Here is a 16832-nt window from a genome sequence, read left to right on the forward strand (position 1 = left end):
TAGTTGTAGTGCAGCCTTCCCTTTATCAGAGCTCTATCCGTAAAGTCTTGGAGCGATTTCCATCTGCAAGGAGTACAGGAATGGAAGGGGGGTGGAAAACGGGAAAATGATTTGCCTGCTGAAGAGATTATGGCTGCCGTCCCCTTGAGATGTTGATTTTTGTGTTCCCTGCCAACACACCAGAAGCCAGTGATTTGCATAGAGAGAAAAAATGGTCGGATTTTGTACATTTTATTTTACAGGTGCGTGTTGTATTGAATTGCTTTGCAAACACACATGCATGGTCAACAGGAAAAAAATAAAAAATTGTGGAAAGAAGTGGAATAAAGGAGGAACAGCAGCAGTAATGGGGATCTGTTAAGTTAAGAAAACAAAAAGTCTCTCGTTTCCTGTTTAATTTATAGGTAAATTTTGGCATTCTAAATCAAATACCCGGGAATCATCACTCCCTCCCAGTGAGCCTGAAACGTCCCAACTTGCCCACCCCCCTCTTCCCCGGCCAAAATAGTTCCATGCGGAGCCAAATGGTCATCCCACTCGCAAGAAGTAACTGCATACAGCACAGACAGACAACCGAGAAAGCCTATGTGTCGCGTACATTTCTCTAAGTGTCTTCTTGTTTGTTTTCCCCTCAGCCGCATCTCTACCCGTCAGTGTAAAAAAGATCCCTACCCTATTTTTTAACCCCGTGTCCGGTCTTTTTTTTTTATTTAACACTGGTTCTTTGAATCTGTGGGCTATTATATGGTGCTCCCTGGCCTGTCAGTAGTCTGTCCATGCTCTTCTATTTTGGTCATCCATGTGCCCATTCATCCCAAAAAAGTCAATCTGTATGCTCCAATTGGCGTCCTAGTCAATCCCTCCCAGGTGAGTCTGCCTGTGCTCCTTCTTGGCTCCTGGTCCGGTGAAGGCTCTAGTTACAGATTGCGGTTGACGGGTGTCACGTAGTTGCGTGGAAACATGCCGGTCTGCCCGTGACATGTGCCTTTCCACCAGTTGGGGTCTGAGTTGTCTACCACCTGGATGAAGTCTCCTCGTCGAAATCCAAGTTCCCCATCTTCCTGGGGGTCAAAGTCAAACAGTGCCTGAACGTAGGTAGGTTGCTGTTAAGGAAAATGTTAAAAAAGGTCAGAGGTAGGTCCACTTCTACAGTAATGCTGTCCATACAATATGACACAGGACTGTAAATGCAGATATGTTATTGAAGAGAAGAATCTAACGTCCACCAGCGAGCTTTAAGCACACCTTAAATACCTTGGCAGAATAGACACAGATACACCTCTCAAATCTGCGGAACAGTCTCTCTCCTAGATTCCCCCCTCTATATACCTGTGGTAAACTTGTGGCTCTGTCTCCCCCGTGTACCTGTGGCACCTGCTCGATGTCACGTAAGAAGATCTGCTGGTTCCGAGACACAGACGTGGACCGATGGTAGTCCACCAGCTCATTCAGGGAGTTAAACTTTACAACCCACAAGAAATATTTCCCTGCGCCGTCCCGCAGGACCTTGAAATGTTGGACATCATTGCCAAACCTGCAAGAGAAGCGACAGCTTTATAGGGGAACCTACAGGGCGCAGACTAGGATCTGTTGACACGACCATTAAGAGCGACTTACTTGACTGACAGAGAGAAGTCCCCTGGAGCACTTTCACTTTCTCGAATCAAAAAGGCACCGTCGTGTCTCTGCTTCCCGAGCATCTCCTCTGCTTTGGCACGTGGGATTTTGCCAAAAAACCACCTGTAGAAGATGGAGAAGCAGATTAGAAACTAAAAAACGATTCACCTGATGGCCTGTCCGTTAGGATGTATGAAGGGTGGGTGTTTGATCCCCCAAATCCCTAATGATGGGCAGAACTGCCGCAGGTGGCAAATTGATGGCCATGTAAGTATGGTTGTCTGGTGTGGCAAATCCTGGTGGGGAAAGCAGCTGGGAGCAGGACCTGAAGCCCACATGGTGCCACGGGTTAGATAAATGTCTGATTGCTGGAGGCCCAAACTCTCTCTTCTTCTATCTAGGAAAGAAGTCATGGGCATATACTTAAAGGGGTTACCTGGGAATTAGGACTCATGCACACGACCGTATGTATTTTGCAGTCTGCAAAACACGATCCGCAAGAAATAAGGATGACGTCCATGGGACATCCATATGGCATCTGTTTTTTTGCGGATCCATTGTAACAATGTCTTTAGGACATGTTCTATTTTTTTGCGGAACGGCCATGTGGACTCATGGAAACTGAATGCGTTTTTTTTTTTTTTGTTTTGCAGACCCATTGAAGTGAATGGTTCCGCATACGGGTCCTCCCCCAAAAAACATTTGCTCCTCATTCTCTAGGTCAATACGATTACAGCGAAACTATTATTGTATAGTTTTTTCTGTGTTTTAATACTGATAAAAAATAACGTTTTGAAAATATGTTTTTTTCTTTTCATCGCCATATTCTGACCCTCATAACTTTTTTTTGTTATGTCGCCAGAGCTGTGCGAGGGCTCACTTTTTGCAGGATGATCTGTAATTTCTATTGATACCACTTTTTATCTAACTTTTTTGGGAAGGTGGAGTGATAAAAAACATATTTTTTCTGTTACACCATTCACCGTATAGGATAAGATTTTTTTATATTTTAATAGTATGGGCTATTTAGTACGCATGCCTACGATGTGTAATTTTTATTGTTTATTTTATTTTGGGGAAGGGGGTGATTAGAATTTTTATAGCTTTTTTTAAAATCTTTTAAACTTTTTTTTTTTTAGGCCCCCAAGTGGATCCCAAAATGCAATCATTAGATTTCAATTTGTATAGAGTAATGGAATATTATCCATTACCCTACACATAGATTGCTACCGGTATATTACTATACAGTGCTGCCACCTGCTGGCCTGAATTGTAATATACAAGTAATGAGCCTAGAAGCATAGTACAGGCTCTCGCTCATTACTTTCATGGAACGCCTTCCCCGAGCTCCCCAAACAAACAATATACTCACGGATGTGGTTTCATTTCTATGTAGTTTTTGGGAATAAATCCATCCTTGCCGTTGAGCTCTGCTTTGTACCAGTTTTGGTCACATTCTTCATTCAACACCTGCAATTGGCACAGACAGATCAGTGGTCGGGAAGCTGCTTTACACAATATAAATGATCCTAATACTACAAGATCAGTACAGATTTTTAAGCTTTGCAGGTTACTGTCCCCAGTACAGCAGCGCGCCAGCACAGTTTACGGCATAACTGACAATACTCAGACAAATGTCAGAAGATTGCGTTAAATGGCATCTGTCAGCAGTATTTGTACCTATGACACTGGCTGACCTGTTACATGTGCACTTGGCAGCTGAAGGCATCTGTGTTGGTCCCATGTTCATACAGGGAGTGAAGAATTATTAGGCAAATGAGTATTTTGACCACATCATCCTCTTTATGCATGTTGTCTTACTCCAAGCTGTATAGGCTCGAAAGCCTACTACCAATTAAGCATATTAGGTGATGTGCATCTCTGTAATGAGAAGGGGTGTGGTCTAATGACATCAACACCCTATATTAGGTGTGCATAATTATTAGGCAACTTCCTTTCCTTTGGCAAAATGGGTCAAAAGAAGGACTTGACAGGCTCAGAAAAGTCAAAAATAGTGAGATATGTTGCAGAGGGATGCAGCACTCTTAAAATTGCAAAGCTTCTGAAGCGTGATCATCGAACAATCAAGCGTTTCATTCAAAATAGTCAACAGGGTCGCAAGAAGCGTGTGGAAAAACCAAGGCGCAAAATAACTGCCCATGAACTGAGAAAAGTCAAGCGTGCAGCTGCCAAGATGCCACTTGCCACCAGTTTGGCCATATTTCAGAGCTGCAACATCACTGGAGTGCCCAAAAGCACAAGGTGTGCAATACTCAGAGACATGGCCAAGGTGAGAAAGGCTGAAAGACGACCACCACTGAACAAGACACACAAGCTGAAACGTCAAGACTGGGCCAAGAAATATCTCAAGACTGATTTTTCTAAGGTTTTATGGACTGATGAAATGAGAGTGAGTCTTGATGGGCCAGATGGATGGGCCCGTGGCTGGATTGGTAAAGGGCAGAGAGCTCCAGTCCGACTCAGACGCCAGCAAGGTGGAGGTGGAGTACTGGTTTGGGCTGGTATCATCAAAGATGAGCTTGTGGGGTTAAGGATGGAGTCAAGCTCAACTCCCAGTCCTACTGCCAGTTTCTGGAAGACACCTTCTTCAAGCAGTGGTACAGGAAGAAGTCTGCATCCTTCAAGAAAAACATGATTTTCATGCAGGACAATGCTCCATCACACGCGTCCAAGTACTCCACAGCGTGGCTGGCAAGAAAGGGTATAAAAGAAGAAAATCTAATGACATGGCCTCCTTGTTCACCTGATCTGAACCCCATTGAGAACCTGTGGTCCATCATCAAATGTGAGATTTACAAGGAGGGAAAACAGTACACCTCTCTGAACAGTGTCTGGGAGGCTGTGGTTGCTGCTGCACGCAATGTTGATGGTGAACAGATCAAAACACTGACAGAATCCATGGATGGCAGGCTTTTGAGTGTCCTTGCAAAGAAAGGTGGCTATATTGGTCACTGATTTGTTTTTGTTTTGTTTTTGAATGTCAGAAATGTATATTTGTGAATGTTGAGATGTTATATTGGTTTCACTGGTAAAAATAAATAATTGAAATGGGTATATATTTGTTTTTTTTGTTAAGTTGCCTAATAATTATGCACAGTAATAGTCACCTGCACACACAGATATCCCCCTAAAATAGCTAAAACTAAAAACAAACTAAAAACTACTTCCAAAAATATTCAGCTTTGATATTAATGAGTTTTTTGGGTTCATTGAGAACATGGTTGTTGTTCAATAATAAAATTAATCCTCAAAAATACAACTTGCCTAATAATTCTGCACTCCCTGTATGTGCCCGCATTGCTGAGAAAAAGGATGTTTTAAAAGGATAACTGTCATATTTTCACTGAAAATTCAGTTTTTATATATGTTGTTGTTGCTGCTGTGTTGATAATCCATAATCACAAATTATTGTGTTCAAATACCAGTTGTTTAATAAGATTCCGTCCATAGCAACCGCTCCTCACAAGACTTCTTTCTTACTATCTTCTCAAGATGGCCGCCGATGCCCTTACACTGAGGCTAAGACCTCCCTCCCTAACTACCCAGAATTCATTCGGCTCATCTCGGAAACGCGCAGCCTCACCCCAACCAATCGGCTTTCTCCAGACTTAAACACGCCCTCTTCCTCCTGAGTAATTGCGAACTTTTATCGCGAATATTCAAAATCGCTAATTTTTATCGCGAATATCGGTACTATCCTGGTCCGACGGGAGCGCGCACGCAGCGTTCAGGACTGCCCACTACTACGTCCTCTGTATATAGAAGATAGGAGACGGAGGACATGTAGCAACGCTGTTTTAGCCGCACAACTGAAATGCCTGGGGGAGGAAAGAACATGCTGCAATTACTAGGTAATTCAATACCTATACAAAAGTATTAACTAGGGAACTAAGGTAAACTTAGTCAGACCAATCCAACTACATAAAAAAAAAAATATATATATACAGGGAGTGCAGAATTATTAGGCAAGTTGTATTTTTGAGGATTAATTTTATTATTGAACAACAACCATGTTCTCAATGAACCCAAAAAACTCATTAATATCAAAGCTGAATATTTTTGGAAGTAGTTTTTAGTTTGTTTTTAGTTTTAGCTATTTTAGGGGGATATCTGTGTGTGCAGGTGACTATTACTGTGCATAATTATTAGGCAACTTAACAAAAAACAAATATATACCCATTTCAATTATTTTTTTTTACCAGTGAAACCAATATAACATCTCAACATTCACAACATTCACAAATATTTCTGACATTCAAAAACAAAACAAAAACAAATCAGTGACCAATATAGCCACCTTTCTTTTCAAGGACACTCAAAAGCCTGCCATCCATGGATTCTGTCAGTGTTTTGATCTGTTCACCATCAACATTGCGTGCAGCAGCAACCACCACAGCCTCCCAGACACTGTTCAGAGAGGTGTACTGTTTTTCCTCCTTGTAAATCTCACATTTGATGATGGACCACAGGTTCTCAATGGGGTTCAGATCAGGTGAACAAGGAGGCCATGTCATTAGATTTTCTTCTTTTATACCCTTTCTTGCCAGCCACGCTGTGGAGTACTTGGACGCGTGTGATGGAGCATTGTCCTGCATGAAAATCATGTTTTACTTGAAGGATGCAGACTTCTTCCTGTACCACTGCTTGAAGAAGGTGTCTTCCAGAAACTGGCAGTAGGACTGGGAGTTGAGCTTGACTCCATCCTCAACCCGAAAAGGCCCCACAAGCTCATCTTTGATGATACCAGCCCAAACCAGTACTCCACCTCCACCTTGCTGGCGTCTGAGTCGGACTGGAGCTCTCTGCCCTTTACCAATCCAGCCACGGGCCCATCCATCTGGCCCATCAAGACTCACTCTCATTTCATCAGTCCATAAAACCTTAGAAAAATCAGTCTTGAGATATTTCTTGGCCCAGTCTTGACGTTTCAGCTTGTGTGTCTTGTTCAGTGGTGGTCGTCTTTCAGCCTTTCTTACCTTGGCCATGTCTCTCAGTATTGCACACCTTGTGCTTTTGGGCACTCCAGTGATGTTGCAGCTCTGAAATATGGCCAAACTGGTGGCAAGTGGCATCTTGGCAGCTGCACGCTTGACTTTTCTCAGTTCATGGGCAGTTATTTTGCGCCTTGGTTTTTCCACACGCTTCTTGCGACCCTGTTGACTATTTTGGATGAAACGCTTGATTGTTCGATGATCACGCTTCAGAAGCTTTGCAATTTTAAGAGTGCTGCATCCCTCTGCAAGATATCTCACTATTTTTGACTTTTCTGAGCCTGTCAAGTCCTTCTTTTGACCCATTTTGCCAAAGGAAAGGAAGTTGCCAAATAATTATGCACACCTAATATAGGGTGTTGATGTCATTAGACCACACCCCTTCTCATTACAGAGATGCACATCACCTAATATGCTTAATTGGTAGTAGGCTTTTGAGCCTATACAGCTTGGAGTAAGACAACATGCATAAAGAGGATGATGTGGTCAAAATACTCATTTGCCTAATAATTCTGCACGCAGTGTATATGACAGTTACCCTTTAATACATGCACATGAACCCTTTGGAGCAACGAGGGCGTTGCCGTTACACCTAAAGGCTCTGCTCTCTCTGCAACTGCCGCGCCCTCTCAATTTTGATTGACAGGGCCAGGCGTTATGATGTTTTCAGGTCAAGTCAGTTTCATAGGAATAAATCTGCTGACAGATGCCCTTTAAATAAAGCACATGGGGCCTTGTAGTCTGGGTGATGTACGTTACGTGCATGCTGTATGTACAGTACTGTTACATCAATGATATTCTGCAGATGTTTATTATGCACAGCGCCTGCTCGACTGGGAATCAAGAATCGGGCTATGCTAGATTTAAACATGTCTAAGCCTTGTTTACCCCGGAGGTAAGCACTGGGAGAGGAGCCTCGCTGGGGATAATCCCACAGCAAATACTCCTGCTCATCCGGTACCAGCATGACTGTTCGGGGGTGATAGCTGCTAGCGTCTTATGCTTATTATCTCCAGCCTCAAAGGGGTTAGCCACATTATCATTATTTTCATAGATCTGATGGAAGGTGCATGATAAGCCACTTACATTACATTACTGTATGGCATGCTTGGTCCTAAACATGGCCGCTGATGGACTGGTACATGATCAGGCCTGTCCATCAGCGTCCGCCACTGAATAGCACCGCACATGGCATGGGAAACTAGCGCATGTGCAGTACCAGATGGCTGCTGACGGATGGGTCTGGTCACGTGCCCCTCCATGAGTGGTCAAGTTTAGGCCCAGCATGCCAGAAAGTCACCATATTAAAAAAGGGGATGGTGTTTCTCAGAAGAACATTGGAGGCCATACACATAAGAACTTCCACCCGTCTCTCCTGTAAATGGTTAGATAGAGGAGGAAGGGATAGTGAGGCACCGCAGTAGTCCTTCTAAAATCAGCATTTATTATACTCAAGATCATAAGAGATACAAGCATATCAAGTGTTTAGACCGGTCTCCCGTCTAGCGCCTGACCCGGGTTTCACCTTCGCTTGGTCAGGGGCGTACGTCCCACCTTTCGGGGGCGTATATTTTATTACACACATGGGAGTTACGCCTCCCTCTAAAACATCTCATCCACATATATATTCTAATTTAAATAAAACATATCCATAAAAAAAAACGTCATCATTCTTACAGTCAAAAGGATAAAAAATAAAAAAAGAGGACTATTAATACAATCTATCCATCTCCGCTTGTACTATCGCTGCATAGGTCAATCAATGGAAGACCGCTTTCACTTCCCCTTCGTGGTCAAGTGGCCACACACGGCCAATAAACAGCTACTACTACAATCCATTCATAAGGCCCACTTCACCTCCCCTTCTTGGTCACATGACTAGAACATCCAATCAATGGTTACTACTATAGTACCATTGATGTGAGCGTGTTATCATCAAGCCTAAGTTTAGCGCTTCACACCATTCATTCATAGGGACATTATACCATAATTTCGGGTTAGTGCAGCTACTCCAGTACCCTCCTCACATAATGCATGTTAGGCACGGTTTCAGGTCAAATTCCATATTTAGCCCAGAGGGCTGCAGGGTGCCTAGTTTGTAAATCCACTCTCGCAGCGATTTATCTTGGTGATGGGATCCTCCCCCCGCCATTTGTTTACCACTCATTCCAATCCCACAAATTTTAGACCTGATGGATCCTTCCTATGTACTCTGGAAATGTGCTGCGTCTCGAGCCCCTTCTTTATATTCCGAACATGTTCCTGTACCCTCGTCTTTAACTTTCTCAGGGTTCGTCCTACATACTGGAGTCCACAAGGGCACTCCAGCATATAGACGACTCACAGGTTAGTTCACCTTCAATCCTAAACTTTCCACCATCACTGTCAGATACCACCTCCACAATATTGCGTCTCCTCTCTTTTATCAGGCCATTTTTACACGGCAGACAGAATCCACACCATGTAAACACATGTTTTCGAACACCTTTTTTGTGGATAAACAACTATGCACAAGATGATCTTTTATATTAGGTGCCTTCCTAAAATAATATCTGGATGGGCTGGAAAAGCTGCTCCCAAAACAGGGTCATTTCTAAGTACTGACCAGTTCTTCTTTATAGCATTCTTTATTGACCCCACACTACAATTAAATCGAGTAATCAAGGAGAATCTAAAATCCTTCTCATTTTTACTTTGTGTCTCCGTATGGCCGGTGGATCCTTCCTTCCTACACTCCTCAAAGTCCTTCTTTCAATATCCCTTTTCCAAAAACCACTCTTGTATTATCACCTTGTTCCCTATAGGTCTCTACCTCGGATTCATTCTTATAAATTGACCCTTCGGGATATTCTTAATCCACGGACCATGGTGGCAACTCGTGAGGTCTATATATGCATTTACGTCGGTAGGTTTATAAGAGGTCTTGGTTTTCAAAATATCATTCTCCACAAATTTTAAATTTAAAAACTTAAAGGATTATGGTGAATTATCCCTGGCTTGTCAAAAAAATGTTTGGAAACTGGAAGCGAAAAAACATAAAAAATATTTGAAGGTAACTGAGGATTATCGTACAAAATGATTATATAAATTGAGGATTAAGGAAGTGGAGTATAGGAATGATCATGATGATAATAATGTAATCTTATCCGAGAAGGAAAAATACCTGGGCCTTATGAATGGATTGTAGTAGTAACTCTTTATTGGCCGTGTGTGACCACGAAGGGGAAGTGAAAGCGGTCTTCCATTGATTGACCTATGCAGCGATAGTACAAGCGGAGATGGATAGATTTAATTAATAGTTCATGTTTTTAATCCTTTTGAGTGTAAGAATGATGACTGTTTATTTATGGATATGTTTTATTGAAATTAGAATATATTTGTGGATGAGATGTTTTAGAGGGAGGCGTAACTCCCATGTGTGTATAAAATATACTCCCCCGAAAGGTGAGACGTACGCCCCTGACCAAGCAAAGGTGAAACCCGGGTCAGGCGCTAGACCGGTCTAAACACTTGATATGCTTGTATCTCTTATGATCTTGCGAGTATAATAAATGCTGATTTTAGAAGGACTACTGCGGTGCCTCACTATCCCTTCCTCCTCTATCTAACCATTTACAGGAGAGACGGGTGGAAGTGTGATTTGAGGCGCTGGTTGAACAGTGATTGGTTGCATTGTGGAGTATGGACATCTCCTGGAGTGGTCGGACTTGCATTTGTTAGGAGAAGCGTGGTTTCTACTTTACCCTAGAAATTGAAACTTGGTGTGAACAGGACACACCACACCCGAAATCTGCAACGCTCAGAGTAGGATTGACAATTTGGATTTTTTTTTTTTTTTTTTTTTTTACAAGACTATATATGTAGTCACTGAAGAGAGGGGAATAACCTGAAGGCACAAACCTTTGGCAGCAGCTTATCTACATTGAGAACAAAGCTTTAGACATGTTGAAATCCACTCCATTCCCCTAAAATCTTCCGTCAGAGTAGAGTCAGAATACCCCCCCCCCCCCCCCCCCCCCCCCCCCCCCATACACATTAGATATAGCCACAGTTTCCGATGGGTTTGGCCGACATTTGTCTACTGCTATGACCACCTTGAGAAGACAGAGGGTGGTCAAGACTACAAGCAGCAACCAACAGATTTCAACTATGTGCAAATCTGTGAAACTTGTCAGGAGATCCCTGAATTATTATATTTTTTTAAGAAGAGACCTCCTATCAAATATATCACTTCATATATATCACAGGCATCTATAGAGGTGACTTCTCATATGCCTATCACACAGGAGAAGTAATGTAAATGGCTCAGGGCCTTCAAATGAAAAGAAAAACAGACTGTTAGGCTTCATCATCTGTCATCTCATTTATCATATGCTTATGATATATATATATTTTTTTGCCCAAGACAGAAATAGAAAGTGAAGTGTTAGATGAGAGGAGGAAGCAGATGGCGATCGATGATCACGTCTATGAGAGACAGATGACCTGAAAATTCTTGACAAGAGAGAGAAAGATTGAGGACATCTCCAGGATGGTCCACAAATAAATCAAGGGCAATCCAGAGCTTTGGGGACAAAGGCCAAACCAACACCATGAGTTTGAGGACTGGGTTTAGGATAATTCCGGCCAGTACAGAGACAGAGAAAATATTGGCTGAGGCCAACCATACATTTTCCCTGTGGTGGACGTTCAAATGAATGGTTGACCGTGTAATACACATGGGTGGATAGATCCAGCAGAGCAAGACAGATGTTCTTTGTGAGAAGTCCTGAGCAGCGTGGCACCCCCCCCCCCCCCTTGTAATGTCCATATGCCCTCATAAGGCAGGCTCTGACAAAAAGCAATTGGTCTGCCCTGCTTTAGTACGTCAGGGGTGTGCCACAGTTTAAAAACAAAAAACAAAACCCAACACAGTACAAAGTCTTTGACTACAACACCCATTCGGTGCTGCAGCCAATAGGAGGACGCGACGGGAATGAGCCTCCCTAGCATCGCAGGTGAAGCTATGGAGGCTCATTCCCATCGCAACCTGCTATTGTCTAACCCTAACCCCCCCCAACGGGGAGATGCAGCGGCAGGCATCAGTAGTGACGCGGGTGCCGGGGAGTACAATCTGTGTGAGGGACCCTGGCATATGGGGGGGGGGGGCATTATAGGGGTTGTCTAGCTTTCAAGTGCATTTTAAATACCCTCCACCACCCACGCAGCAGGACCTGCTAAGGGAAGCATACTTACCTACTGCTCAGTTCTGGCTCGCTTGGTCCACTGCGTTTATCTCCCTGCGTGTAAACTTCTGTCACGGACGAGGCCACTGTTGATTTGACATGTCCACCAAGCATCACGTGACATGTCTCTCAGGGACACGTTGCCGCTGAGGCCAGTTAATGGCTGCTGCGGCGCATGTGTCCCACGTCTAAGACGGTAGTTTACATGTGGGAACTGAAGCGCAATGAAAAGACAGCAGTGGGCCCTTGGACATAGAATCGGGCGTTGGGGATCAGGTTATCTTGACGGGTCCCACTGGGTGGAGGGCTTTTTAAAACCCACTTAGAATTTGGAGAACCCCCTAAAAAAAAAAATCTCAAGCTAAAAAAAAGTGAAACCATAACCTTCGATCACGATTACCACTCGTTGCTCTTTAACTGTTCTAAACTGATTCATATCAGCGCACATCAGATCTTAACAGCAGATTGGCAGACCAATCGGATATAAATGACCTATTCTGAGGATTGGTCATCTATCAGGAGCCTAGAAAACCCCTTTAAATTGCAAGTACAGATGTAGTCCGGTATTTAGCGGTAATCCACATGCAGGGACCCTAGGAGTGCTGTCACACATAGCGGCCACGGCCAAGCAGTGGTCGTGATGCTACCAGAGCTGCAGGTCCCTGGAAAATTCTAACAAAAAAGTGGTACCACTCTGGTGTTGTTAATTGATTGCAAGTGGTTCCCACTGCTTCCATTAGCAATCTGTGCGGCCCTGCTGCTTTTGGTCACATCGCGGCTAGGTTTGACAGCCCCTATTAGCAAGTATTTTTCAGTGGTACCACTTGGCTGCTAAAATTTTTGGCTTAGGAGCCGATGGCTCCTAGGGAATTTTGTTAGACTGGAGCTGATCTTGCATTGAGGCCTTTCTTGTGAGATGCACTGTGCCAATCTGCCCAAGGACAAAGCAGGACTGCCATATTCCCTAAGCTTGTTATACGTGACCAGTACCTGGCCAGCTTCCATCAATGTCGTCTATGGGCTGGATCCGAGCTCTATTCACTTGAGCTGGGCTCTGCTGCAAAACACAAAATCGGCATGGTTTCTGGAAAAAGTGAATGGGACTGAGCTGCAGTACTTGGCACGGCCACTAAAAAACGTATGGCACTGTGCGTACGTTGATAACGTGTACAAAATGGCAATTATAAATTGACTGATCAGGCAAAAGAGAAAAACGCAGCATGCTACGGTTTTCTCTCCGGCGAATGAAACTGAAGACTTGCCTGAATGCCGGATCCGTCCTTACGGCCTGCGCAGACGGGTAAAAATGTAAAAAAAATGTACAAGCGGAGAGACGGATCCGTCCTTGCAATGCATTTGTGAGACGGATCCGCATCCGGATCCGTCTCACAAATGCTTTCAGTCAGCGGCATATCAGCGGACAGTTCCGACAACGGAACTGCCCGCCGGATCACACTGCCGCAAGTGTGAAAGTAGCCTAACTCGTGTGACTATTTGCTACTAATCTTGAAATCCTCAAATGATGATTGATTACAAGCGGCAAATAGAATTATAAATCGTAGCCACGTTGCACAAAGGCCAGGCATCATAGACTAGACTGGTGGTTTAATCTCCAAGCGGCCATTGAACGAGTGCATTCTCACGCAGCGATTTGAAGATTGTATGCATTACAGCGTTGCACCTATAATACGAATTCACTCGCCTGCTCCCAGCTGCTCCGTTTCAGCGCCGGGGCTCCGTACAGTGTTCCTTCCAGTCCCTGGCATTTTAAGGGGTCACGAGCGCCGATGCAGCAATATCATGACCCGATATGATGATGTGCCCTCAAGTGGCACGTGACCCAGTAGTGACAGACCCTTTGGGAACATGTCACCACTCAGGCTATGAATGGCTGCAGTGGTGCACGTGAGCCTGTCTCAATATTTACACGCCGAGGGATCGGAAGGAGCGCTGAATTCAGCTTTGGTGCTGGAACGGAGCAGCTGGGAGAGGGAGAGTGCTAAGGTGCAACACTGTATGGGGCCTAATTTAAGAGGTTGTGCAAGAAAGGGGAGGTTGGGGTTGGCAAACTCCCCCACTTGGCCAGACCTGTAAAAGGGAGGCCTACTTACCTGCTCCCCAGTGCTGGCTCACTGCTCCTTCTCTTCCAGGCCTGCGATGCTCTACCCCCTCGCTGTAAACATCCGGTTTGACATCACTGGCTGCAGCTGTAACCGGCTCCCCATGACAAATGGTTACATGATGTAAAGGGGAGCAGGTCAACAGCGCGGCCAGTGACTGGCTGCGGCGATGTCAAACCAGTGAAGGAGCCCAGTGGAGCAGCCCAAGCCTGGAAGAGAAGGGGCAGGGAGCCAGCGCCGGGAAGCAGGTAAGTAAGCTTCCCTTTACAGGTCCGGACAACAGGTCTTCCCTTTACAGGTCTGGCCCCTCATTCTTGCACAACCACTTTAAGGACAATTTTCATAGCTACCAAACTGTTAGGCCCAAGACAAGCAGATTATTTTCAACTCCAAACCTGGGCTGGAAAATGAGACCGGGAAAGTATGGGTGTCACTAACGCGTTTTATCCGCACTGTTTTTTTTTTTCCTGCATAGCAAAAGCAATGTATAGACAAGAGTGGTCAAGTTAGCCCTATGCACAGATATAAAAAAAGACCATGAAATGTTAAGCTGCCGAGAAGGATTATAAACGATGCCTCTAGTTATTATAAAGAAGGCTGCCCGGCTCGATGGAGTTACGCAGGCATGAGATAACGCAAATGAGATTATTTAAAACAGGCCAGAAAGCCAAGAGCTCCTAATCTGCGACGGCTAATGGACGAGAGGGAGAAGAGGAAAGAGAAGAGATCAATATATAAATATAGAGTAGGACGGAGAAGAAGGCGACGGCGCGCTAATGACAGTAAAATGATGCCGAAATGTGCAGGAAGTCAGAGCCGGCCGGAGAATAACAAAAAAAAAAAGAAAAAAAAGAAAAAAAAGAAGATGTCCAGTTATTATCCGACAACGAGAAGACGCGGCTGAAATCTGAACCGTCTGGTCCCATGGAAACCCAATGAATTTCGAGCAGCAGCATCCTTTAGAAATACAGATGTCTCTTTCCTTTCTCACCTCTACATTTAAGCTGGCCAAAACCGCGCCATAGCGGTCTGCAAGGTGACTGGCGGACGCGAATGTCCAGTCACAGTTCACAGCCAAAGCCTTTAAGGCATATTCTAAGTATTTTATACTGTTAAGGTCATCAGTATCTGATCGGTAGGGGTCTGACACCTGGAAACTTGCCAATCAGCTCACCAAGCACAGCGCCGTACACTGTATAGCAGTTGTGCTTGGTATTGCACTCAGCCCTATTCACTTCAATGGGGCTGAGATGCGCCTAGGCCAGGCAGGCTCAACCTGCGGCCCTCCAGCTGTCGCAAAACTACAACTCCCAGCCTGCATCTATCAGCCTACAGCAGGGAATTGTGGGAGTTGTAGTTTTACAACAGCTGGAGGGCCGCAGGTTGAGCATGCCTGGCCTAGGCCATGTGACCGACCAATGGACGTGACATCACAGGCCTAGGAAAAGCTGGAGAAAGCTGCTGCACTACTGTGAGCGCTGGTGCCTTTTAAAACAACTGACCAGAGGGGGTCCCGTGTATCAGACCCCCACCAATCAGATACGGATGACCTACCCTATCCACAGGATAGGCCATCAGTTAAAAAATCTCTGAAAATGCTTTTAACCCATTTAATGACTGTTCCCCATCATGCTTATTTAGGTATTGGTAAGCTGGGTGATGACCAACCATTACCATTTCAGTTCCCACAAGGATTAAGGGCTCATTCAGACGAGCGATGTGAAACTCGTCTGTATTCTGTCTGCTAAAAACTGATTTTCCATAAGTGTTGAATTAGTATCTTCTCTGCCTTCGGTATATTAGTCCATTTTTTTGGACTAATAGTCTCTAATAAAAAAAGGTCTCTGATAAAAAAAAAAAATCAGATGGGAGAATTGGCCCATTGTCTTTAATTCCTTGCTATTCCGGCAATGTCGTCTATGGGCTGGATCCGAGCTCTATTCACTTGAGCTGGGCTCTGCTGCAAAACACAAAATCGGCAAGGTTTCTGGAAAAAGTGAATGGGACTGAGCTGCAGTACTTGGCACAGCCACTAAAAAACGTATGGCACTGTGCGCACGTTGATAACATGTTCCGGCTACATGCTGGACATTTCTCATCTGAATGAGTCATAGCTGTTCACACGTAGGCTCCATTCACACCCGCCCGGCACCCCTATAGAAATGCCTTTTCTTGTCAGCAAGCTGCGGACAAGAATAGGACATGTTCTATGTTCTGAAGATCGGGGCCGCGCAAATGCGGATGCTGACAGCACACTGTGTGCTGTCCGCATCCATTACGTCCCCATAGAAAATAAATGGGTCCGCACCCGTTCCGCAAAATTGCAGAACGAATGCGGACCCATTTGCGGACATGTGAATGGAGCCTTACAGTGCAAGCATGAATTCTCGGCAGGAACAGGGAGCCGACACCAGACTACTCCGGCAATGGCTTATCTCACCGAGAACAAAAGGAGGCCAAAGAAAATCGAAATGGGCAATCCTCATCTTTCCTGAGATATGCTATGTATATGACCAGGCTAGCTCACCTTCCCGTGTGCGGATGCACAGCTATTTCGGATGGTCCAGTTTTTTTCTATAGAGAGCGCATGCTCAACCTCCTGAACTGTTAAATAGGTACCTAGGAAGGACCCTTTGGTTATAATGTTGGTCCCAGAGGTCAATCCACCATATAGCGCACTTGACTAGTTAGTTTGTCGTAGGATCAAGCTTTCATCTTCTCGGGGACAGGTAAAATACAAGCTCCCAGGGGTTATGTCCTTCACTCCATTTGGAGAAGATGCTACAAGTCTGATATGATGTGTAGCTGTCAAGAAACATTACTGAGAAAAGGAAATAAACCCCAAAAAGAGAGCAAAC

At 44.6% G+C, this 16832-nt stretch overlaps 1 protein-coding gene across 3 annotated transcripts in view; it reads right to left on the reverse strand.

The window, feature by feature from the left end:
• Positions 1 to 215: 215 nt before the first annotated feature.
• Positions 216 to 16832, reverse strand: part of GRB2 (growth factor receptor bound protein 2) — a 48446-nt gene continuing 31829 nt past the window's right edge. For 2 of the 3 annotated variants that reach the window (XM_040435683.1, XM_040435684.1), the window contains 4 exons: positions 2990 to 3087; positions 1618 to 1740; positions 1330 to 1534; positions 216 to 1103 (listed from right to left, as the gene is read on the reverse strand). In XM_040435683.1, the coding sequence (XP_040291617.1) occupies positions 918 to 1103; positions 1330 to 1534; positions 1618 to 1740; positions 2990 to 3087 (612 nt within the window). In that variant the 3' untranslated portion in view covers positions 216 to 917. The remainder of the gene's footprint in view (positions 1104 to 1329; positions 1535 to 1617; positions 1741 to 2989; positions 3088 to 16832) is intronic. The other variant, XM_040435685.1, reaches the window with a different exon arrangement.

The sequence above is a fragment of the Bufo bufo genome, chromosome 6 (genome assembly GCF_905171765.1).
Source record: "Bufo bufo chromosome 6, aBufBuf1.1, whole genome shotgun sequence".
Classification (NCBI taxonomy): Eukaryota; Metazoa; Chordata; class Amphibia; order Anura; family Bufonidae; genus Bufo; species Bufo bufo.